At 38.9% G+C, this 27,236-nt stretch overlaps 1 protein-coding gene across 6 annotated transcripts in view; it reads right to left on the bottom strand.

The window, feature by feature from the left end:
- Nucleotides 1–27,236, bottom strand: part of esrrga (estrogen-related receptor gamma a) — an 88,747-nt gene that overhangs the window by 47,907 nt on the left and 13,604 nt on the right. For 4 of the 6 annotated variants that reach the window (XM_047363929.1, XM_047363926.1, XM_047363924.1 and 1 more), the window contains 2 exons: nucleotides 15,255–15,679; nucleotides 8,802–8,930 (listed from right to left, as the gene is read on the bottom strand). In XM_047363929.1, coding sequence (XP_047219885.1) covers nucleotides 8,802–8,930; nucleotides 15,255–15,679 — 554 coding nt within the window. The remainder of the gene's footprint in view (nucleotides 1–8,801; nucleotides 8,931–15,254; nucleotides 15,680–27,236) is intronic. The other 2 variants (XM_047363927.1, XM_047363925.1) reach the window with 1 other exon arrangement.

Below are 27,236 nucleotides of genomic sequence, written 5' to 3' on the forward strand. Positions count from 1 at the left end.
TAAGAAACGTTCCGCAAGTTGTAAAACATCAAATACTGTCACATCTACAGGGGTTGGACAATGAAACTGAAACACCTGGTTTTAGACCACAATAATTTATTAGTATGGTGTAGGGCCTCCTTTTGTGGCCAATACAGCGTCAATTTGTCTTGGGAGTGACATATACAAGTCCTGCACAGTGGTCAGAGGGATTTTAAGCCATTCTTCTTGCAGGATAGTGGCCAGGTCACCACGTGATACTGGTGGAGGAAAACGTTTCCTGACTCGCTCCTCCAAAACATCCCAAAGTGGCTGAATAATATTTAGATCTGGTGACTGTGCAGGCCATGGGAGATGTTCAACTTCACTTTCATGTTCATCAAACCAATCTTTCACCAGTCTTGCTGTGTGTATTGGTGCATTGTCATCCTGATACACGGCACCGCCTTCAGGATACAATGTTTGAACCATTGGATGCACATGGTCCTCAAGAATGGTTCGGTAGTCCTTGGCAGTGATGCCACCATCTAGCACACGTATTGGGCCAAGGGAATGCCATGATATGGCAGCCCAAACCATCACTGATCCACCCCCATGCTTCACTCTGGGCATGCAACAATCTGGGTGGTATGCTTCTTTGGGGCTTCTCCACACCGTAACTCTCCCGGATGTAGGGAAAACAGTAAAGGTGGACTCATCAGAAAACAATACATGTTTCACATTGTCCACAGCCCAAGATTTGCGCTCCTTGCACCATTGAAACCGACTTTTGGCATTGGCATGAGTGACCAAAGGTTTGGCTATAGCAAGCCGGCCGTGTATATTGACCCTGTGGAGCTCCTGACGGACAGTTCTGGTGGAAACAGGAGAGTTGAGGTGCACATTTAATTCTGCCATGATTTGGGCAGCCGTGATTTTATGTTTTTTGGATACAATCCGGGTTAGCACCCGAACATCCCTTTCAGAAAGCTTCCTCTTGCTGGATGTGGTTCGTCCTTCTTGGTGGTATGCTGACATTACCCTGGATACCGTTGCTCTTGATACATCACAAAGACTCGCTGTCTTGGTCACAGATGCACCAGCAAGACGTGTACCAACAATTTGTCCTCTTTTGAACTCTGGTATGTCACCCATAATGTGTGCATTTCAATATTTTGAGCAAAATGTGCTCTTACCCTGCTAATTGAACCTTCACACTCTGCTCTTACTGGTGCAATGTGCAATCAATGAAGACTGGCTACCAAGCTGGTCCAATTTCGCCATGAAACCTCCCACACTAAAATGACAGGTGTTTCCGTTTCATTGTCCAACCCCTGTATGTAGTATGTGTGTTGCTTACGATGCACCTGTGTTTTGTGTAATGCATGTGTATTGGGATGAAGGCTGTAAAATTCACAGGGTTCTACTACATCATTGTAGTGTATGTTACTTGCCTAAAGTTACTGTCTCTCTCTATTTTACCACACTTTATCGCCTGATTGAAATTCTGTGCCCTTTCCTAAGTCTATCAGGGCCCAAATAGTTTAATAATTACTAGTTAAATTACTTAGAAGGTTCGTTGCAATGCTGCCAGATGGAGCCACTCCAAGCTTTCAACATGCTGAGGTGAGCACATTTTCATCAATGTAGACAGAGCTCTATGTTATTATTGGGTCAATGCTGCAACATTTGAGTCACATTGTGTCATTTTTGTATTAGTGACACATATGTTGCCGGCGTATATAGTGTCTTAGAGTTGAGACAATAATGCTATGGAGATCAAATCCAATTGTATAAGCTACAGTATCAGATGTATTAGAAAGTAGTGAATTTTCCAACGCCAGTGAAATGCAAAGCAGATGCACGACGTTGTGATTGGGATAGAAGACATTCAAAAACAGCCCATCTTGATGCTTATCTGTCTATTCATTGTGTGAGAGTGTTTTTGGTTGCAGTTTTGCCTGCTAAAATACCTCCATTCTCCTCTCCTCAAAAAGAAAGTGTTTCTGAAAGAGAGCGGACCACTTAGGCTGATCTCTCGTCACTCCATTTCCATTATCGCTTCTTTCTAGCAGGGATGCAACCAGATGCCAGTTGCACAATCACACACTCATGGAGGAGAGACACTACAGAGCCAGATTTAGATACAAGTCTCCCATGGGGGGAACACAGATGCCACCAGTTGTCTAGCGCTCCTGTCTTTTGTTTTTCCTCAACTCTCGCCTTTTTCCATCTATCCATCATGGAAATAACACCTCTCTAGTCATTTTTGAATATTACTCACCTTTTACTTCCCCTTTTGTCCATTTATAAACATATCTCTTCTTTATTTTTTCTGCTTATTCGCATATCTAAAGGAATTATCAGTAAGATAAACTAACTTGCTTTATTTGATATGATTCTGCTCTTCCTCCTCACACATTTAAGTAATACAGTAGTTTACCTGTGTGCAGGCCAATGAGAGTGGATGCCAGCAATCAAGATCGCTGAACTTTGAGAAGAGTTAAAAGACACACACATTACCAGCTGTATACACACACAAGTAGCAACACTAACACAGACTGGGGCCTTCCACCTGATCTCACTCATTAGGTCTCAGAGGCTATGGGGATCAGGGCCAAAGCTGGCACGATGTGTTAATTTGTGTGTGCATACGTGCGTGTGTGGGGCATGGCGCCAAGGTTTATATCTGTAGTCTGAGGACTTGTCCCTCTAGAAGTACCACCAGCTAAATCCAGCTGGCCATTTATGACTTTATAAAGATGGAGGCATTGGATTCAAAACATTCTGCCTGCCTATTCAAGATTCATCACCAAAGCTGCTGCTGAATGGGGGCAAATTTGTCAGTTTGAGCTTATGTACTGTATATATGTTCACTGAATACTTTTGGCTCCCTTGCTGAGTTACTCTGCCAATTCATTCCTTTCATATTTACATGTCTAATCTGTGTTTTCTAATCATGATAATTCTACAAATAACAACTGATGTTAAACATGTCATGTTTGTCATCTATGCAATGTTTGCAGAGTTAAATTTAATTGACATCACCAATCTTGCTTGTGCGTTTATTACCTGTGATATCACTGTTCTCTCATCCCTCCTACCGCCTCTCAGTAGATTTGAGCCCCACCCCAATGACCTTTTGGTCTTCAGCTGACGCATCATTACGGCCCTATTAAAAATGGACAGCCAGCCATTGCCAGAGGGGTGGTTCTCATTATATAATAAGAATGTCTTTTAATTGTTTTGCTGCAGAAATTAGGTGCTACATATTTGTGGGTGGTTTGCTAATGTTTGTTCCTTTATGATTGATTCCTAGTTTGCTCATTCAATGTTTTGCTCTCATCTTCTTCCTCACAGTGGTGGATGTGTAAATGCAACATGGTTCATTCATATATTGGGTAGTGTGTTTCAGAGAACATTTTCAGAAAGAAATCTGTTCTGAGTTGGTTTCCTGACCCCCTGGCCTCTTGTTCTTCAGGTTCTCATCCACAGACAAACACACATTCACATACTGTTCCTTACTGCCTCACTTGCTTTTCATCTCACCCTCTCTGTCTCCCAGGGCGACAAAGCTAATTTGAGGCAGATCTTGCCCTAAGGGGTAAACTGCAGCATCCACACACACATGCCTCCATGTCCTCCTCCCCACTCCACCATGACCACTTTATCTTCACCTTTCTGCCGTGAGCTACCCCTGACAACCACAGTTAGCAGAGATGCTAACTGATCTAGCCACTTACCATCATCATCTACACAATTTTGCAACAACACTGTCAACACCAGGAAGAGAAGAATGAAACACACTAAGTAATGTTCACAAATGAGTGTCAAGGACTTCTTGTCCAATATAATAACATTTTTAGCCATGTAAAATAAGACAGTGATTTGATATGTAGTTTATGTAACAGATACATTGTGTAAGTATCAAAAGGCAGGAATATAATGTACATTTGGAAATGTATGAAAAAAGATTTCATAATAAGAAAATGGGAAGCCTAGTATTACATAAAAAATGTTTCACATTTGCAATTAAAGAGGTTTCCAGAGATACTAATTCTTACAAAATATTAAAATTTGATATATTTTGACAGGCCGTAATATTACGAGCAACCTTCTACAGTTGTACAGATGCTGTAATATCCCACTGGATTGAAATATGAAAAGTTTAGACAATGCTTTAGTGATGACAAACATCCTAGAGCTGATATATCACCCATAAAAACTGCTATTCTCAGAGTAACTTCAAAATGCATTTTTTGGACTCCTACAGTTAGCCAAAAACCCCACAGCAGCTGAGTTTACAAAATTAAATTTGTACATTTGTATATTTACAAGTTTACATTTGGAAACTTCCTTCCTTGAATTTTCCTCTCCCAAACTTTTCCCCTGAAAATGGTCACAAAACTCAGAATTATAGGCCATGAAACCCTTTCTCCTGAGGGAGTGGTAAACCTTTAAAAAAATTAAATCATCTCAGAATGAACTTTCTACTGCAGTATAGAATTAGAGTTAGTCTCCTTAATATATCCTGTTCGATTTTGTTTTTATTTAATAAATCTTTCAAAAACAAAAGTCAATGTGTTTGATAAATGAAATCCTGGATTAAGTGTACTTAATTGAAAAATAAATCTTAAATTAAAATCCAGAATCTCCTAACGTCTCTATATTTGTGTATATTTGCTATGGAATTTATCCTTCAGAGAATTCTGGATGTACTATGCGATATATTTGGACGAAAGGAGAAGGATTATTTATCTAAACTAAAACAGTTTAATGTAACATGTCACTCTGCCACAACACATAGGAGATTTGAGCCTTTCCTCAACAGTTTTTGTACTGAATGCTGCTAGCTGGGGCAGACCTCTTGTTCCAAATGGTAGCTTATGTAAAGGCGATGAACCTGTACAATTTGTTGGTAAATGTAGAGCATGGACCCAATATAAAGGTAATCCCAGAGGAACATTGCTTTATAACAAAAGTGGTCCTTAATTTATCACATTAGTGGTCCTAAGGTGAATGGTTTATATATTAGTGCATCCTAACACAGCAGACAATGAAAAAGTAGAAAAACTGTTTAGCTCAGCCATACAATAAATCTATTGATATTTTCCAAAGGTCTAAGAAGAATTAAGATTACCAAACAGAACATGGATATATCAGTTTTCCAAATGAGCCTTATTCATATGGAGAGTGGGACCCCTTGTATTAAATTCACACTGCACAACAAATGGGGTGGCTGTGGTCTGTCATGTTGATGTATAGATATGCAGCCTCATGTGTATGTGCATGATATATGTGGATAGAACAGGGAGGCAGTCGTAACAAAAGGCAGCTATTTGTTTGCCTGCTCTGGACAGAAGGACACAAACACATGTCCCTCAGTTACATTCCCTCTTTCCCAGTGGAAAAACAGACATTTTAGTTTTTGATATTTGTGGGATTTATGCACTTATCCCTGTTAACTGTTTTCTGTAGCTCCTCCCTGTATTAGTAGTACAATTTGACACAATTATCTCAGGTTTTGAAGTAACTTGTGTAACATATTCTGGTCTAACACAAACATTACTGAAGCTCATGTCAATAGCCTGTCTTTTACAGTAACTTGATTGCAGCTGATTTTAGGGTAGCAGGGGCTCAACAACGTTCAATCTAAAATTTCAGCTTTAATTATTAGTGGATGCAATTAGAAAAAGAAAACTAGAACTTCCAACAATAAGAAGAAGTTTCCTGGTTGTGATAAAAACCCCTAGACACAGTACCGACCCAGTTAAGTTTGGTTTATTAATGTTGAACCTGAAATGTCATTGCAATGTACTGTACAGATCCAATTCATATCAAGAAATATTTAAAATGATTCTGTACATTTCAATCATATACACAGATTTACATTGAATTACATACAGTTCCAGTTTGATCCTAGTTATAAAATAACAGTTCAGTTTATAAATGGTAAAAAGGCTATCTATTCAAGTAAGCCCAGGTGATTGCATTGATTAATTGACTTAGTTAACCTTTTTGTTCTGATCTTACCCATGTAAATAAACAAATGCAAACAAATATATTGTAGTCTTCAAAACAATCAGTGAAATGATCAAGTAAGCCCTTCTTTAAATTAACTTTATCAGATTTTCTGGTTTAGTCTACAAAATCCGGAATGAAGTAAAATTTAAAACTTCTGAGGAGCATCCAGCTTCCTTTACCAGTAAAATGGAAAGCACCAAAAGGGAGGGCTATATTACCTTTCCTCTGAGCAGGAAATGTGACTTACTTTCCCTTTAAACCTAAAGGGTCTCGAAAGTGACAAGATCGGTTTTCGTTAAGCAACTTTTTTTTGAGTTGGTCGTTACTCTGCACACCTTAATGTGTCTTCATTTTTTTATAAGTTCTCACTAACACTATTAAATAAAGAATGTGACTTTATACACAACGTAGGCTGTCATTTCCGTGCTGTTGGAGTTGCCAATAATACATGCAACTACACGTGTGTGTGTGTGTGTATGCGAGTGTGTTTGTGGCCACATACACAAGATAAAACTCTAGAGATGAGACATAGGTTCTGCTATGTCAGATCAACTGGGATAACAAATGCTACGACAGCAGCTTGTTAGAGAAATGTGTGTGTGTGTGTCTGCAAAAAACAAAAAGGGAGACTGAGGAAACTTAGTTGCTTGCAGTTATTGTCATCGTTATTAAAAGTAAATGGTCATTGTTTGTATTTTTGTTTAATTAAAAAAACAGCAGTTTTTGTAATATCAAATATTTGAGTTCAAGTTCAAGGTTTTTTTTTTACTACACTTTAATATATATGCATTTAAGCTGATGCACAACTGAGTATGCAGACTTTTTTTGAGAACAATAAATGGATGACAGAGAAAACAAAATCAGAAAGAGTAAAAACATTCTGAGTGGTTAGAAGAATCTGGACATATGAAGAGTGGAAGGGATGGCGGTAGGGCTGGCATGCTCCCTGACCACTGTAAGGAAGGGGGCGTAGGGCAGGTCTCCCATCAATTACAACCTTGACCCTTCTCTCCCCTCCTTTCTTGCCGTCTCTCACACACTTTCTGCTTCATTCAACCATCCTCCCCCTGCCTCTCATCCTCCCTTGGTCCCCCTCCTCTGCTCCTATAAATCAATCTCTTTCCCTCCCTCCCCTCTGTCCCTCCATCCTATCCCCAAGGCTTCTCCCACCTTCACCCTCTCTCTCTCCCTCTTTTTCTCTATCTACTCTCCTTGTCATCCCTCCCGACTCCTCTGCCTGTTTCATCGCTGGAAGTGCAGTGGGAGTAGAAAGGTCAAAGGTGGGCATACAGGAGAGAGCGAAAGAAGCAAAAGGCAACAAGGGAATGTAAAAATGAGAGAGTGAGTGTATTTAATCAAAGTGATTTGGGGCAGAGAAAATCTATTGTTTTCTGGTGTTATCTATCTTTGGGCAAATTCTGAAAGTGTTGCTTGTTGTTTTACCTTTTCATCTTCTTCATGTAAATAACCATAATAAGGTATTACATTTTGACATTTTGTGGTGCAGGTCGTGAAAAGTTACCATTTATAAAGCCTAATCATCAATTAAGACCTGAGATGTTCTCTAAACATGGGTACAGGTGTTCTCCAATGTTGTGTTAGGTAATGTGTCAGAATATAGAGTAATAAAAGTAAATAAAAACTAAGTTGAACAATAGAAAAGGACTTGGGAAAGCAAACAGCAAATCCTGTATTTAGAGGAGATTCCATTGTATGTGTGTACTACATGCAAGATTATTTGATATCAGGGTTTCACTTTCAAATATTTACATATGTCCTAGAGCTAAATAATTCATTGCTGGTCATATACATAGCATATCTACTCTCAGGATAAGCATGAATATTTGAGGCCTTTTTTGGCAGAATTAGTACAGTTCATTTAAGTTGGTAGGGTTCCTGGCACAGACCCCTTTTTACACAGACCCTTTTTATATAGACCACACATTTTCAATAGGACTGAGGTCAGGGCCATTACTTTATCCATTCTGAAACCAGTTTGGAAAGATGTTTGGAATAACTGTCCTGTTGCACAGTCCAACTGTGTCCAAATTTCAGGCATGGGACCTAATCTGCACCCCTCAGATGAAAATGGTTAGAATAGTTGGGAACTCTTCTAACCTACTTACTGGAGAAACATTTTATGGTCAGGTGAGACAAAGGTTGAGCTATTTGGGCTCATGTATGTTTAGAGGAGTCGAGATGATGCTTTTAAACCTATTGCTGTCAAAGATGGTGGTGGTAGCATCATGCCGTGGGTCTGATTTACTGCTAGTGCGGCTGGTGTATTGCACAAACTCAGGTGAAATAATAAGGGGAGGACTAACCCCTTATTTTTTTACCTACAACTAGAGCATTGAAAGGTGGAGACTGTTGGGTGTTCTAACAAGGATAATCATCCCAAACATACATAAAAACTGGTTTTGGAATGGAAAAGCAGGCTAACAGACTTTTGGAAAGCCCTGACCCCAACTATATTATGCTTAAAAGCCAATAGGGAAAACAACCAATTTAAATGAACTCTACCAGTGTTGTCAAATATTCAGTCACATTTATGCCAGAAGCATGTCTACATGATGTAGCATGGCTACAAAAGTGTGTAGCTAGAGTATAACTTGCTTTGGGACTCTTAACCAAAAATCAGTTGGGGTGTATGTATATGTTTGAGGTTGTATGTGTAACTTTTACTTTATTCAGATAAAACCCACAAAAAAAAAATCATATGTGTGCATCCATTGTTTTCTTAAATTTAGCTTTAGTAAATCTAAACATACTGAAAATGCCAGAAGTAAACAAGTTAACAAAAAGTAGTAAGAAGAGACCTTTTCCCTTACCCTCCCTCAGCATGCCCACAGTCAGACACTTCATAAAGCGGCAGGCCTGGCACGACTTGCGTCTCCTCTTGGTGATCTCACACTCGTTGGTGGCAGGACAGCTGTACTCAATGTTGCCTGTGGCATGCAGACACGTTGCAGAAAGACAGAAGGAGAAGTTTAATTGCAGATAGAATACATCAACACACAGATAGGCAGACAAGCTGAGAGACACCAGAAACTCACAGCATGTAGATGAAGAAAAACATAAAGCTTAAAGATAAGAAGCAGATAAACAAATGTATGAATTAAAGAATTTGTGAAATTTAAATGTATATTTAGATTTTGAAACAGAATTTAGGTCATTGTTGGGATAATGTTTATTTCAGAGGAAAACTGAAACCAAAGTCTTTAAACACAGCACCGCAGAAGATTTGCTTTCTGGTAAGAGTTTTATTTTGTAATTGGATACTATTTTTGCATATCCTCTTTAAAGACAAATAGTTAGGTGTATTTGAAGATTTCTCTGTAAAGGTAAAAAGCATATAGCCTATTAATTTAAAATACATACTGTTTATATGTGGATCAGTTAAATATCTTTGAATGTAGAATAGGATTTGACAAACAAGCTGAGATTCACAAACAATGGAAAATGTCTTCCTACTTTATTGTTATGTTTTCATTATGGTTCTTTATTTTAACCAACTTTTTAAATTTTACTAATCACTCTACAGTTATTTTTCTACTCTCTTTTACCATAATTACATCTTTTAAAACATACAGTTTATTGTATTGTATCATGGGATGTTAAGACTTTGAATGTTCCCTTTGTATCACCATTTCAAATAACAGACAAGTGCTTCTCAGTGCATTAGCAAATAATTTTAAGGTTAATTAAAATTAGAATTTGAAACTCGAGTATTATACAGATTCATCTAACAGAATGATATAGTCAAATGTTTATTTCTGGTAAGTGTTATGATAATGGCTTACAACCAATAAAAAGTCAAACTTCAATTTGTCAGAAAAAATTGAATATTACAAAAGAGCAGAAAAATTGCGTCTTACTAGATAATAAAAGTTACACTTTTTGAACTGAATTGTTGAATAAGTACAATTCCCATGATATTCCAATCTATTGAGTTGCACCTGTATACTGTGCACACCATTGCTGTCCTAACATCCCTTTATATTTATCTGTAGCAGTGGGCATGTTAGCATATTAAACAGAATAAAGTTATCTTCTCCTCTCATGCCCATCTGACAACTACAGTACTCCAGCAGGCCCATACATCTCCCACTGAAACAGAGTAAACAGTGATTACTATTGACTGCTGCAGCAGAGAGGATGTTTTCTCATTACTGGACTGATTAAGAAGCTAGTTAGCTTGGGAAAAGGATAAATGCCCAAACACTTCCTAATGGGTAACAAGACACCCATTAATTGGCCCTGTTAGTTAAAGGCTAAACACTCTAAATGCTGAAGGAACTCTTACATCCTAATAGATGCTGCTAATGGGACTAGTTAGCCCACACCCAGCCTTTATATGCTAATGTTACAAGAGGACTAGATTAATTCTGCAGTTAAGCGGGACACTTCTCATGTAGTAAGGCTAAATGTGCTAATGACATGGAGTCTGCATGGCCTAATGGGCACTGAGTAAAATACCTTGTAATTTCAAAGAAACAGACGAGCTGTGTGCGCTGCACACTGAACGACCAGTTTAAAGCTTGCAATGTTAGCACTTAGTACAGTATGTGAAAACCTTAGCTAGAAAATCACATATATTACAAACAAACTGTAATATTTTGATATCATGGCGGCAAACATTAATTTAAACTGGTGAGTAACAAATAGGGAAAGAACTACAATGATGTGACACATTAACCCTCAACCTATACATTACCCCACTAAATGAAAATACGCACAAGTCCAATTGAGTATTTAAAAAAATCCTATTGAAAAATCTATCTTAAGAATCTTTTTAACTGTATGAATATTGAGTGTTTTAGAGTTCCATTAATAATTTGTTTCAGAGATTCCTTCAGTAAATCCCTCCTCAGAATCACTTTTCCAGCCCTCGTCCATCTTCTGCCTCCATGTGTTTGCTTTTCTCTTGCTGTTTCATAGCCCGACGCCTCTATCTCCCATACTTTGCCCTCTTCTACTTTCCCCTTTATCCCTCTTTCTCAATAAGGTAGTGATAGATGCAGGTTGTCAGGTGTTACTGGACTAAAGCCACAGAAACAGCAGCTGCCAGAGCCACTTCCTCCACACTGCGACACACACGTGCAAAAGCACGCCAGCCCACACATAGCACTAATTCCTTGGTACATCTATGTGCCCAGTGCATCCTCCCCCTTCTCATTCCTTGTCCACATTCCTTTCCCCATTTTATTGTTTATCTGCCCCTATCCCTCCTCTCCTACCCCAAGCTCTCCTCCCGTCCAGCTGGAGGTGTTTTTTTGGTGATTACCTGTGGTTTTATTGGCTAATGGGTTGAAACACACCAATATGTCTGCCACTACCCATCTGAGGCTGGCCCTGCTTTCCTGCCAGGACAAACACGCCAACACACACCCAGCAGGAACATGTGCCCAGACGTGCACATAAACCTTCGTTCATTTACATTTGGATGAACATTCAGACGTGCAGCCCACACAGAGACACAAGATCCACTCTGTCTGCCTTGAGTAGCCAAAGATAATGTCACAATCCCCTTTTTTTGAGGCATCCAAGAATGCTTTTTGTCTTTTTGAACAGTTATTAAAAGTAGCTGGTGCAAGAAAAATAACAACCATGTTTACTGGAGCTTAGACAACTTGTGGAGTAAATCTAAACAGAAGACAATTCCACTTTAACAAAACTCTTTATGTAATTTTCTATTAAAATTGTTACAGTAAATAAATTTTTTATATGAACTCCCATCCTTTGCATCATTAATTTATTATATTACAATCATCTTTGACTATAATCCAGTCACAAACTTTAACAAACATCTGAAATAAATGACCTTTCTCCTTCTGTATTGGTAACATAGAGACTATATCAGGAAGATGGATTACAAGCACACTGAAAATGAAATTTCTATGGTCTGGCAATGTACTGTTTTTTACAGCTTTTCAGGTTCACATTCAAAAAGAAGATCTCCTGTCAACACAGTTACTACAGCTACTGTATTTCCTTTGCAGCTGTGTCCTGACCTACCATATACGTGTTCTTTAACAAGCCTTCTAAATAAAATGAAACAGGTGAAACTGGTTGAACATTTGACCCTGCAGCAATGATGGGTTAAACCTATAGAGAGAGTCATGACAAGGTTATGTGTGTGACTGCCTATTCACGTATGTGCAGTGTGTGCCTTTAAAGTACAGGTTTGTGTGTGCATGTCTGTGTTTTTGCCTGTATCACAGTAAGTGTGTGTGGTGATGGGTGTGTCTCTGTGTGACTCTTTGTGTATGCATGTGCTAAGATCTCATAAGGAATTACACTGTGCCCTTATGTCATCTCATAATAAACATACAGGTCATCTCCAGGTAGTGGTGACCATGTAAAACATGAGACGACCTTCTGCCCACATTTTACTCTTTCTCTTGTTCTCTTGGGCTTTACTGGGATAGCTGCTTATCAGAGGCAAGGGAAGGCAAGCACAGATAGTTTAATGGATGAAAGAGCAGATTGATGACTCCTGCCTGACATGACTGACTGAATGGATCAATAATTACTGTCTGGTAGCTGGTTATTGCAATGGTGAACTAAGTGACAAGACAGCTGTCCTGTGAACAGATGATCTATTAATTTAAAAAAGAATTCAGCGAGTCCTAAAATGTTTTTTGAAGAACCTTTATGCCCCAAAGTTGTTTATTAGTTGTTGACTACTTTTAATGCAACACTAATAATCACTGACAATTGCAAACTACTCGATTTGATGCTTTAATTGGATTTATTTGCTTGCACACCAAAAACTTACTTTACTTCCATATTAATCTTTAATAATATATTTATATGAGAAAATAGTTTTAAACTACTACCGATGATACCAAAACTACTACAAATTTTAGCTATACTATAAAGAGAGCCACGTCACACTTTTACAGTCTTTAATAGGTAATTTATATAGCTATCTATAAGTGGTTGGACTAAGATCCTTTATGGCTTTACATGTAATTCAAAATAGTTTAAATCTATTTTAAAAGTGCTTTTATCTTAAAGGCTATCCAGAGCCCTCGGGTTTTGTAAAACATGTCTTAATAATACTTAAAAACCCAGTGTGAGGACTCATACTCTTATTATGATACTGGAACAGCTTTTCTGAAGACCTGAGGGCAGTAAAGCCCATTCATTTTTAAAGCAAATTTAAGTTTTATATTTTTGGTTTTACTTGTAGATTAGGTTTGTAGATTAAAATATGTATTCCTAATTTAGGAACACTTTAATCCTAAATTATCTATAGTTAAATTCAGAGTTGTTTATACCCATGGCTGATTTAGATTTAAAAATATTTCCGTTACACCAAGAAGTTTGTTTCTGATAGAAAATAGCCCAGGCATCCCTCAAAAGATAACAAAACATAAAAAGAATTGTGAATTTTAAAGAAAATATTTATCTGTTCAAAAATTATTTCTATCCTTCTTAATATTTAGTGGAAAATTCTCTATTGGCATTTGGCAATCAAACCCTGCTTATTATTACTAATGATCTTTGGTGATGACCTCCATGTCTGTGAGGTTGGAAGACCTCCTTGCTCTCACCCTAATCTGCAGCTCCCTTCACAGATTCTCACTCAAATTTAAGTTGGGACTCTGGAAGTGCTGCTTAAGAATCTACATTCAGGCAGAAAAAAAAATATTGGTAAAATTAAAAGGTTAGTATAAAACTAAACCTATCAGGGGTATGAAAATTATTATTAACTTATGATTAACTTTTATACCAGTTGACTGAATTAAATGCAGATCTTAGTTTACCTTTATTTTATTAATTACATTTTTTTTATTAAATGTATTCATTATTTTTATTTCTATATGTAATTATTTAAAAACATTTAGGTCTACCTCCAGTGTTCCCAAAACACAATGATTTCTTTAGTCTGTCAAACCAATCTCACTTCTGTTAAATTTACATTTCTGTAAATTTTGGCGTTCCTTCTGTTTTTGGTTGTATTGTTGTATTTTGTTTATTTTCTCTTTCCATGTTTGAACATCATTTTTTTTGTTTTTCCACTGTACACAGTTTTTAACTGGTTTGATGATTTTTTCTTTCTTCACTAATTGGTTGACTACACTATTTTATTTTATTAGCTCCTTGTGTTAGGCAAGATTACTTTATAATTTGCCTTTACAGCACTTTAGTACAACTGAGGTTGTTTCAGGCAAATTACTGAATGACTGAATGGATGAACTAACATGACTCATTTAGGCTAAACCTATGGTCAAGCTGACCTTCATGAGGAATAAAAAGGATGTAATGGTGACCAAATTGGAAACAGATTATTGAATAAATAATCTGAAAATCTGTAGAATAAAGTCTGAATACCTGTACACGTTCTGCAATCATGCAAGCCCTAACAAGACATAAGCAGCAGATTACAGAGCCTAATTCCTGGTGCTCTTCTCATCATGTGGATTATTGCTCGATCCTGTCTTTACTCTACCCCCTTGCATGGACCCCTGAACCGTTGACATGACCCCTGCCCTTGCTCTGACACAGCATTATCTCCTAGAAAACAGGCTTATACCAAACTCTCTCCTGCCTTGAGCAGCTAGATCTGGGACTGCAAACAATCACAGGAAATTGTTTTTGCTGCTGATGAAGAAGAGGTCAAGGTTGTGCGTGAAACTGGGGACTGGTGTTCAACTGTTGATGTGTATATTACTGTACCAGGTGGCTGTATGTGTGGTTGTGCATTAAAGGATCAAAACAGAAATGATGGGGGAGAGAGATACAAGTAAAACTAGCCTTAGTGTCATGGTAGCTCACTTTGCAGGGAATATAACTAAAAAGAATTTCATCGGGTGTCCTTGATTTTGCACAATTGTAGGTGCATGTAAAGAAGTGTGTTTCATATTCCAGGTTTCTGTTCAACTAGTTAAAAGAACAAACCACCTAATCCGTATTTTCATTCTGTATGCCTTTTTTTGACTGGTTGGTTGTTTTTCAGCTTGCACCCATGAAAAGAAGTTGAATACCTCCTGAGATTCCATTAATGCAATCTGCCTGTTCTGTTTTACACATAACAGAATTTTAAAGGCTAATTTATAAAGTAAATAAACTACATCTACAAATAAAATAATTTACATCTTTAGAGCAGCCTGTCAAATAGGTCACATAGTTAAACCAGCATGAGGGCAAAACCGACCATCATAAAACTATTTGAGGGGAAACTGAAGAAGACACAACAGAAGAAAATGTGATGGTTTGAGTACAAATAAAGAGACAATTTTGAATACAAAATAGAAGCCAACCTTGAATGGTACGTTTGAAAAAAGCCTTGCAGGCCTCGCATGATGCAACTCCATAGTGGTACCCTGACGCAATGTCCCCGCACACCAGACACAACCTCTTCGGCATGGAATTCAACATGTACTCGCACTTAATTTGTGAATCTTCCCCAATAGTTGATGAACAGTCCTCGTAACGTTTCGATCCTGGGCCTCCAGCAGGTCCCAGGGGTCCTGCGTTGGAACCATAAAGGCTTGGGGAGTCCAAGCCATTGGGGTGGCCGTTCATAGTGGACGAGTATGAGCCAGAGGCGTCACTGGAGCCACCAGGTGAGTGATGGTTTAAACTGTCAGTCAGAGAGGCAGGACTCGATGGTTCAGTCTTTATGTAAGAGGACGGACAATTCGACTCTAGGTGGCGCTCCTTACTGGACATTCTGCAGAAAAGCCTAAAGAAATTAAAGGGGCAAAAGAAAACAGAAAGGGAAAAAAAGAACTGCCATTACTGTACAAGCCATTTCTAAGACAAGAAAAAAAGCTAAAATATACATTTAAATGTTAACATTTAGTTAAGGCAATAAGTTTCAGCCACATGTGCAAATACAGACATTTTAATAAATTTTAAAGCTACAAACAAACAAAAACAAAAAAACTACAGGGGTTCATTATAAAAATCTTGTGTTGGAGAGCAGAGAGGCACGTGTACAGCAGGATATTGTCACACAGCCACATTCACATGCTTGAGGGTGAGGTCATCCGTCACTTTCAAGTCAATAGCAGCTTGTTCAACATGAAGGTAATCAGTAAGCAGCCCCTCTGACACTCAGTCATCCCAGAGACAGGCCATACACACAGATACAGATACATAGTCACATATTGAAGCACACTCACATACAGGGTCAAAAACCACAGGCCAAGCAGTACAAGAAAGTGTAAATTTTGGAAAAAATTGAGCAGGCTGATCAGAATCACTTTATGATTGTAGTCTTCTCATCTTTTGTTCTGTGTCTCTCTTATTTCTCTCTGTTTTCTTGGTTTTCCTTCCTTCTCTCCCTAGAGGTGGACTGGTGTCTTGTTAATGGCAGCTGTAATTAACAGCTATCTTCTTTCTGTCCATATCTTTCCATCCGTCCTTTTGTCTACCTTACTATCTGTCTCCCTATCACTTCCCATTCAGCACCATCTCTCTTTCCCACTGCCCTCTTTCTCGCCTTCTCTTTCTCTTCACATTACTAGCCTCTGTCCCTCTAGCCCTGCCCTCCCTCCCTTCACTCTCTTCCATTGTTAAAGGCAGAAAGCACAAAAGGGGTTTTTAATTAAGGCAGGATGCTGCTAAACGAGGGACTTCTAAAGTCCAGTCGGCCTGTAAAAGATCCCCATTCCACAGGGACCCATAAAACACAGACACCGCTCTGACGGAAAATGGAGAGCTGCTCAGGTGGGGGAATAGTGAATGAATATAGACAGGAAGAGAGACAGGCAAAAGAAGATGGGTAGAATAGGAAAAGAGAGGGATTGCAGGACCTGCAGCAACTGACGATTGTTGATTGACTCAAAGCAGTTTTTTAAAATTTCTAATGTGCTAAATCTCCCCCCGAAAACAAATTTAATTAACTTCTGTGATTTTTAAAAAAGATTTCTTTCTTACCATAATATGGTATGACATTTCTGATGCCTGATACTTTGGCCCTTTCACCAATTTTATCATGTATTTTATTCCACCCCAATTTGGCGTGTATAATTGAGGGATCCTGTTATTTAAGTCTTTGTGGCACACACCACTGTCTTTAAATTAATTTATCCCTTTGTTATTCATGGGAAGAATGTCTGCAATTGAAATAATGATCCTCCTTAAAAAACTCTATCTTCCCTTAATTCAGTTGGTTCAAATGCTTAGAATATATCAAATCAAAACATTTATGGGAATCTATACCACGATGAATAAGTTGAAAAAATTTACAAAAGGCTAAAGGTTTAGGAGGATTGGGACTCCCACATTTTTACATTACCTGGCACATAGATTACAATATATCTATATAGGAATATATGAAAATGAATTGGTCTTCAATTCTCCCATGCAGACAAACACTCATTTGGAACAACCTAGAGATCCTGCAAAATAAAAGTAGATCTGGAAACAATCCGTCTTGCAGTTCTAAACATTGCAAAAAAAAACAAAACAAAAAACAACCTAAGAACTAGAAGAATAAATGGAGTTTAAATATAATGCTTTAAAAAATATGTTATTATAATTTGTTCTTATGTAGAGAATGTCTGCTTTTAAGAAAAAAACAACAGAATAACTTCTAATTGGTTTGATCTCCAACATTTGAATGCATCGCCTAGTAGGGGGTATAAGCATTGCCACCTTGGCATCGGTATGTCCAGGTGGTATGAGGATGCTGGTACCAGGGCAGTGCTGTCCCTAGGCAGACTGGGTGTCTATCCGTTGCCCCGGGGTAGCAGTGGGTCCGGCATGGAGATGTCGGCAGTGTGGTGAGGGTGCTGTGGCTGCCGGCATTGAAGTGGGGCTGGGCCATGGGGTGTTGTGCCTTTTTGTTGGGCCTGCTTCCACTCCTGGCTGGTGTTGGTACGTTCAGGGCTGGGTCTCCACGTGGCTTGGCGTCTGCTGTGGCTCCCTGTGGTGTGGCTGTCATGGTTGGGGCCTGTTGGACTAGGGTTGTGGTGCCATGTGAGGGCCAGAATAGGGTCAAAGGCTGGAAGTGGGTGGACTCGATTTGCTTCTCTTGCCTGGGATCTCGAAGACCATTCCCCCGTGGGGTGTAGCTCCTCTGTGGGGGATCACTTAATCCCCCACAGAGGAGCTGGGGAGTGTCTGGACTCAATCACTGCTTGACTGGGGTGGAAACTGGTGGGACAAGAAGGGGCCAGTTGGGGAGCTGGCCCCCAAGGCATTCATGCTGGTGCCTTGGCACCCACCCCCTTCTCCCTCACATATTAAACACACACAGCAGTAGGATCTTGGTGTATGGAACGATTGGCCTTGGTGCTCCCCCTATGCCAAGGGGCATAGGGGGAGCACCATGCAGTGACCCCCCCTGCCGCCGCTATGGTTGGCCCAAGCCTGCACCTCAATTTTAATGCACTAAAGCTGCTGCAGTAAGCTGGTACCTGCCGGGATGTTGGGATCTCTAAGGGGTCTACCCTACTGTTGGCGCCGAGTAGTCTTGCTGCCGGGGGTTGGTGTGGGCCTGGGACTGCTGGTGGGGACCAGTTCCCAGGCTTGGCCTGTGCAGTTGGGTTGGTGGTGTGGCTGGGTCGGGGGGGCTTGGTGCCCAACGTGTCACTCTTTGCCTCTTTGGCCTGGGGGCTGCTGCTGCTCCTGTACTTTGCTGGTGACCTACTTCTGTGTGGAGCGTATGGTTGCCTTGGGGTGATGCTTTATATCTGGCTGTCCTGGACGGTTTCAGTCTTCCAGAGTCAGGTCTACCTGTCCTTTGCTGCTCTTTGTTGCTGTGGTTTGCAGGCCTTCTACCTTTCTCACCACATTTACAAATGTATGCTCACATGCACCCACTCAACACAATCACAGTTATACACATTTGCTAACCCACACACACACACACACACACACACACACACACACACACACACGCACGCACCAACACACATGCACCAACACACAAGAACACTCACTGGTTGAGGTTCATACAAGCATAGGTTACTATAACATCAATGTGGCCTGCCTGCATTGATGCTGGACTGAATCTGGAATTAATAAAGTAAATAATGCAACTAAGATACTGTCTTGAGATATCCTTTTTGTAGAGCAAAACTGTCCTGGCACATGTAGGCCTCCCTGCACCCTGCACCATATGATATGCCTAAAACACTACAGCAGGACACGTTATATCATATATATATGATGCTAAGGCAGGCCTTTGAAATGGGCTGAGGGCATCGTGATGTTAGGACCCACAGTCATGGATTAAAATATCAAGATGCGGTATGGACTTTTCTGGAACTTTCAAAATAAAGTGCATTTAACCTACTTCCGGCACAGCCAAGGGAAATGTAACAGCGGAGTTCCCATGATGCCACTGTCTGTATAAGAGCACCCCTCTGCAACAAGCCGATCTCTTCCATCCGGACTCCGCTGTGAGGCTGGCCGGAGAGAAAGCGCACTAATGTCTCTTTGCTGACAAACAGACATAACTCTTCAACTGGATCCGAGAGTGTCATACGATCATCGATCATATGCACTGAGTTAAGTACAAATCAATCACTGTTCGTGTATCCGGTAGATTCATTCATAGCGGGATAATTAAGGTACAAGCCTGGCTTGACTTTTCTCTCTGAGGCCTACAGAATCAAGCTGTTTTATAGAGTTCCCAGCACGATGCCGAGTAGAGCAGTTTCCCAGTCTGAAAGAAGGACAACAGGAGCCGCATCACCGTGGTTACGGTAACGTGCAGTTTGGTGGCCCGACAGAACGAGCCACTCCCAACAGCTAAGGAGGTTAGCTGTAGCTAACCGTTTGTTGAATGTGGACGTTTCTTCAAACTTCGCTGCCCTAGATAGCTTTTCCTCAGCATGGTTCAGAGGTTAGGTTTGGGCAGAGAGATTTAGGATGAAATGATCTGAACGTTTTTCATTTAATGAAGTTTGGTTTTGTTTGTGTTGAACTCAGCTATCTTGGTGCTAGCAGGCTATCTGCTATGTGTTCTGTTTGTGTGTTTTGAAAGTTAAGAGAAATTTTATTTAAAGGGGTGATTTTAAACACAGAAGATTGATCATAACGCGCTGTCCGTGCTTATGCATTTTAACCCTTTTATTGACGGTATTTTTAAAGGTGTGTGTTTGATTCTGGTGCTAAGCTATCAGCTTCTTTTGTTAGCTTTAACTGCTAACAGCTAAGCACACGTGCTTGCTGCTAAATAATATTTACCCAGAAAGGTTGTTAGTTTTAAATCCAGTAAATAATAGTTCCCTAAACATTATTTTACTAAACTTGATAACTAAGTAAACACCATTAAGCCCAATTTCTCCAGAAAGATATGGCTCTTTTCCAAAATATTTCCTTAAATATTTTACCATTTCCTTAATAACATTTATTTTAATAAACAAAGGCATCTAATGAGACGCCGTTGAGAATTAGTCATCCAGAAGATTGGTTTTTTTCAGCCGATCATTCTTTAAAACATTATTTTATTAGAATAATATTTTATTTGATCTTGCATTGTGAATGGTTGTCTAAAGGTATGCTGATTATTGTCTAAGTTAGTTCCATGACTAACTTAACTTCGTTTCCAGATTCTTCAAGATAATCCTTGGTTCTCAAGCATGGTAATGTTGCATCACTCTTTCGGTCATGATTTTCAATCATCTTTAATCAACTTGTTTATATTGTACATAGCCCATTAGTCTTCGTTATTCTTTAATTCTGCTTGGTAGTTTAGTTGGATTGTTTTAGCATAGTAAAGAGTTTGTTGATTGAAATATGTTTGACTTTGAGTTGACTTATTTTTGTTAATAAATTCTTGTATTTTAAGAAATTGTGTGAATTCATTCCATGTGTGTGCTGAGTTTTGCTGTTCAATAATGTCAGAGCTTGGCTCACCCTTTTCTATTTTGTCCTAATAGCATTTTCTTACTGGGCTGGTATTCACAGGACAGACCGAAATATTATTTGATAAAATATTAATATTAAATATTAAATAATATTTTCAGATTCATAGTCACAACAGTGAAAAACGTGTGGAAGCAAATAAAGACTTTATAAAAGGAGCTAAAAGAGACAGAAAGAGAGATCGTACAGACATGAGGACATAAAGTGATGGAATAAGACAGAAAAGAGACACTGTGTATGCAGAAATGAGCAACAGGAATAAAAGCAATGACATGAAGTTGTCTGTGCTCCAGTGGGGGGACTGAAAACAGCAGTGGCAGGAAAAAGCGACTAGACTAATTTAAGTAGATGATGTGGTGGTGATGATTTAATCTCTCCTTTTCTCATCTTTATGCTCTTTTGTCCCTCTTCCTTTTCCACTGTCAATCCCTCTGAGTACCATTAAGCAAAAGAGTTTAAGTGCCAAAAGATCTCTTTCCATTCTCCATCCCAGTCTCTCTTTTGCTCTATCATGTCTTACTTCAGCTCTCTTACTCACTCTCACTCTGCTTATGAATGAAAAATAATTGCCATCGCAGGGGGAGAAATAAAAAAGAATAAAAAAGAAGACATGCGTGCAGAGGAGAGGGGTGGAGGAAAGAAGATTAAGAAATCACAGCTAGTGTGCTGTGCCAAGTAAGGGGTTGAATGCATTTATGTATGTATGTTATCAGTATAATTACGGCGCAATGTAGCGATGGCTCAGTGCTGAAAGAGCAGTCCTATTGTACCTTTCTACTCTTCAGATGAGTGTGAAGAGAGAACATAAGGGCTGGGTCTCACTTAGTTTTTTTGTGTTTTCTTGTGCTCAAAGAAATATATAAAAAGTAAAAAAAAAAAATGATTCATTGTTTCTTTCTCTTTCAATATATTGATATATAAAGTCAGTCAGTCATTTTCTACCGCTTATTCCATAGTGGGTCGCGGGGGAGCTGGTGCCTATCTCCAGCAATCTATGGGCGAAAGGCAGGGTACACCCTGGACAGATCGCCAGTCCATCGCAGGGCAACACACAAACAACCATGCACACACTCATTCATACACCTAAGGTAAATTTAGAGTGACCAATTAACCTAACAGGCATGTCTTTGGACTGTGGGAGGAAGCCGGAGTACCCGGTGAGATATATAAAGTATGTTGATAATTATAAAATATCGCTTTTTTGTTTGGGGGTGCTATATAATGTAGGTAATGTAATTAATAACAGTATTTTAAACAGTTGGGTAGATGTAAATGTTATTTTCCTAGATTCCCAAAAACAAAATTTTAAACAAAGAGAGCAGATATAGTTAAATGTTTTCCTTTTTTTATAAACCTCATAGGCTAAAAATTAAGTAAATGTATTAATGCCATACAACTGCTCTTTGGGCTTAAACTAAATGTGAAATTTTTTTTAGCTCATACCATGTTAAAAACTCTACATTCTATATCAATCTTTTTTTTTCTTAGGGTAAATTGTATATCTCTGTTTACCTGTGCAGAGCTGCTTACAATCGTGCACTTCATGAAGATTGTACAATTCCTCCTCAGTAAGGAAAGTAGGCGTTGGCTGTCCGAAAAGCCACTAGAATTTGCTAAATTATATTATCACTTGCTTTGCATAATTGGTCATCTGCACACCATAGTAACAAACATTGTGGGAGAGATGAATAACATCATCGGAGAGGTGACAAGTAAGCAAAAAAATCCAAAATATGTTTAGAACTACAAATTAACTTTTAAATTATAGTATTAGTTTAGTCTTTCTACATTCTGGTTTTGTTGTTAACCTTATGATCCATTTAGGAACCTAAAACAGGTCACAGTGAAACATTATTTAGAACTTTTTTTGTATACAGTCAATTTTGACAATAAAAATGTACCAAAAAGAGACAAGAGAAATGCTGTCATTTTTTAAAATACAAATAATTACTTTGGGGCAAATACATTTTTTTACATTTACATCCTGTGCTGACCATACGGGGATCATTCAACAACGGCTTTGAGGATGCACTTCATTAGCAGTCTAGATGCTTAGGGGGCGGTTCTGAGTTAAACTGGGAGGGACTGCTGTGAGTGGACTGTGTGAGGGCTTTGGAGTGGGGGAGGGGTCCAGAATAGAACCCGATGCTCATTGAAAATAATAAGATATGTGCTTTCAAGTGTGTCCCCAATAACACCACATAAAGCCACTAAAGTTGTTGTTGTTGTCAATCACGTTTTTGAAAAAGTGCTGTTTTCTTAGACAACTAAAAAATCCAGAACATATAAATATTGCGTAAAGTAACCTCTCAAAGTAAGCACTGATGTGATAGTTTTAAAAACCAAAAAACTGAATAAATTGGCCTCAAATAAAGTGTTTGTGACACCACCTTCACCTCAATGTTATGATTTAATTCCTTCAGATAACAAATATTCACCAGAACCATCTGTCACTGGGATCATACACAAACACACCTGAAAGATTGCTACTTGCTCTTGACTTCATTTCAGACAGTCCGTGTCATTTTCTCTTTCTACTCAGTTCCATTTCTGTTTTTTTTTTTCTCCCCACTTGATGAAAAAACTCACAGTGACACAGAAAAGGACAAAGGTTGAGGGAGGGGAAATAATGGGATGTACATAGACTGTTTTAAAGGGAAGGTGGGCAACCTTTAGCACGACAAGCTGCCATTAGAGCAGTGGGCTGATAACTAGCCAGGACAAACATGCAATCATCGTGCTAGAATGATGACGGCCTCAAATTGTCTTGGTCCACTCTGTGCTGTTTGCTCTGAGCTCCTTTATCTGTGCTAACTGTTACCTCTTTATTATGTACAATCTTTGTAAAGCTGTCTCACCAGACACAGCAATAAACTCACACATAACTCCAAACAGGTTTTATTGAGCTATTATGGTTTAGAATGAAAACAATATAACTACCAAAAAACATATATATTTTTCTTTCAAATTCTGTTGAGTTTTAATTATTTTTTATCTACAGATGAGGAATATGCTTAATTATTGTTAAAAAAAACACTTACTTTTAGACAAACTTCCCGGATGAATTTTAGTGCCCCAAGGTGCAGCCGGATAAAGCCTCTTACCACCTTCACAATTTATTTTTCTTAAAGTTATTTCCTATAGGAAAAAAGTTAGAAGTGTAAAACAGAAAAACATAGAGGAAGCATAAAGGCTGGCTGCTGAGATGGAGAGGGGAGAAGTGCTGACAGTGTAGCTACAACGGGTCTGTTAGTACCTTTCCATCACACCTAGCATTGTGCTTTCAATGCTGATAAGAACGCACAGTCCAATAAGCAAAAAGAAAAAAAAAAAAAAAGAAAGGACCTTACACAATTTTATCTAGATAATACTGGCAATGCTCAGGGAGGGAAGAAAATAAGGGGAAGCATAGGGAGCTTGAAAGAAAATACATTGAATTAAAGAACTGAGTAAGGAGGAAAAGAACCAAAATACATTTACATCTCCATAGTCAAGTGAATACAGTGATTTCATCAATGGACTAAATTGCCTTTTTCAGCCGCTACATTCATCTTTTTGTTTTTTCTGTGTTAGCTTTATTTCACTCTGTTTTAGGGAGAAAAAACATGTACAAGCAAATAGTGAAAGCAGGCCTCCTCTCTCGGGGATACATTTACAAATCTATTTATGAGTGCTAAATGTGTGCAAGCCTCAGTTGACATGCCCATCTTAGTCCAGACATAAAGACAGATCTGCTTGTAAATTTCTTCACTAACAACCTACAACTCCAATCTGGAGAGAGATTCAGACTGCATACAACAAGGACCAGCAGAAGGCAAAGCTCTTTTATTAATCAGGCCATTATTCAGATAAATAAAAATGTCAAATGTGATTGATTTGTCATTTTAGTCTGATTGTTTTTATTGATATTTGTACTGATATTCTTCCTGGAGTTTCTCTACTGTTGTTTCCCAATGCTGTAGAATCTGTGTTTTTTTCTGCAAGGAGAGTTTCTCTTTGGGGACAACAATAAAGTTATACTGATACTGACTGATACAATCTCTCTGTGCTGATGCAGTTTGCCCACATTTTATTGAGGCATCATACATGTATTTAGGTGAAAGCCTACCTATATTCATGTATATCTATATAAAATTACAGTCAGAGCAGAGGAAATAAAATAATATTCTCAAAGACAAGAGCTATTTGTATTTTGTCTTATGAAAGCTGGTAAACAGTTTGGCACAGGATAAGGAAAAATAGTAATATGCTGAGCAGCTGGTTTTACAAAGGATGTGTCAAGGATTTCAGGGAATGTAAATAATGTAAATAAACAGAAGTTAAATAAAATAACTTTGCAAAGAATATCTGTCTTCAATGCGCGACTTTTGTGAGGGGCACAACCAACCATGTAGACACCTGAGGTGTGGGGGTTATTGCTTTAGAAACAAGATTCTGATGTGATTCTTCAAGTCAGATGTCCCTAAAGCTACAAGGAATGCCTCGTCTTGTCAGATTCTCGGGGTATGTGTTAATAATAATAATTAAAAAAATTAAGACACTTCTCTCTGTTTCCTCTCACTTCTGCCTAATGTATTTGTGGCTAAAAGGCAGGTGGATGCAAAAATGGGTGTAAAAGGCTCACATCTGCTGGATTTGATGGGCATGTTTGTTTCTGTGTTTATTTAGTGCAACCTCCTTTGTGAATCCAGAGCAGAAATAAAGCGAATCAGGGTGCAAACAGTTGTAGGAATGTAGGGGATTGCACTGCTTAGTGACGTTTACTCTCTGTAGTCTGATGGCTGAAATAAATGCATTGCAACCACAATGTAATTCATGTGTACCTGAACCATTTAAAAAAAAAAAAACTTATTGTGGCAAACCAACTTATAGGCAGTGAACTGGAGCTCTGATTGTCTCAATTACTGGTTTGAGTTTATGCGTGTGGTTGGGTTCTGCTGTACAGAATCAAAGTGAGTCAGTGATTATAGTTGTTTTCAGAAACAAAAATGATTACAAAGGAAAAAAAAGACTCCGACTGTGACAGTCAATCTGAAGCACTCTCCCACCTACGGAGTTCTCTTTTTCCCTCTCTTTCCTCCTCTCTTTGGGTCTCAATCTTTTGCTGTTATCATTTCTACTTCTCACATACAAACACCCCCTATCATTCCTGCTCTTTCTCGCTGGTGCATCCACACCCCCTCAAAGACCACGTTACACCCTCCTGACACACACCCACACACATGCACATGCACACGCATGCACGCGCACACACACACACACACACACACACACACACACACACACACACACACACACACACACACACACACACACAAACACGCACACCAGGGAGCAGCAGATCAATTGCAACAGTGTTAGTCGGGCAGGAAACCTGCAATTCACTTCATTGGTGTAGAATAAACCCCTGATTACATACAATCAATGTGATAATGGCTAAAACACATTTTACCCAATGGGTTTATAGGCTGTAAGGACTGGCAAAAGCAGAGGAATCATCTGTGTTTGTGTGCTATATTTCTATTTATTCAATAGTATGTCAGATTGTGCTGGCAAATTATTGTGATATAGTGAGTGTGAAGCTTTATGCAATAAACTGTGAAATAACCTAAGAAAGTGACTCCCACTGATTTATACTGTAAACACAAACACACTCTAGACTGTAGGGGACAAGGCAGGCAGGGAATATCGACATTCCACAGTATGTATTAAAACGCTGGTGCTTTTCAAGTTGAAAACTATTTGGGGACATTGTGTTGTTTGGTGACAACTGATTCCTTCGAAAATCATTGTTCAAAAGTAGTTTCAAAAACTTTTTCCTGTTTTTCTGTCAAGCTCCTTTGCTCTATCGGTGTAGTTATTGAAGTAAAAAGGTAGTACTGCGAAGATGATCAGAGCTAAAATGAGAGGCTTTGTTTGTATTCATGTGTGAGTGCATGTGTTTCCGATGGGAATCGTGATGATTTAGGTCCTTTTCTTGTGGAGCAGTTGCTGATAAGTGTGCTGCTGCCAGGCACTATCTTTGTCACCGTGTCTCTTTTTCCTTTCCTTTCCTTTCCTCTCCTTCTCTCTCTCTGTCTTCTTTATCTGTTTCGTGTCATTGCGGTAGTTGTCTAGTGTGCGAGCAGTGCTTCGACTGCCACAAAATAAAACAAATATAAAAAGCAGAAAAAACAGCGCAACTCCAACCAGAACACTGTTCAGTCAACAGGAGAAATCTGGGATTCACATTAAAATGTTTATTTGCCAAATAAATACATACAATAATGGAAACCAGCTGCGATTTAACACTTGAGCTGCCTAAATTACATACTATGTACTTGCAGTGACCTCCAACATTTTACTGGAGAGACCGCAGAGCAAAAATCAAATAAATTACTTCAGGCATCTTCCTGTTATGTAAACCTTTATAGAAG

The sequence above is a fragment of the Girardinichthys multiradiatus genome, chromosome 4, assembly GCF_021462225.1.
Source record: "Girardinichthys multiradiatus isolate DD_20200921_A chromosome 4, DD_fGirMul_XY1, whole genome shotgun sequence".
NCBI lineage: Eukaryota > Metazoa > Chordata > Actinopteri > Cyprinodontiformes > Goodeidae > Girardinichthys > Girardinichthys multiradiatus.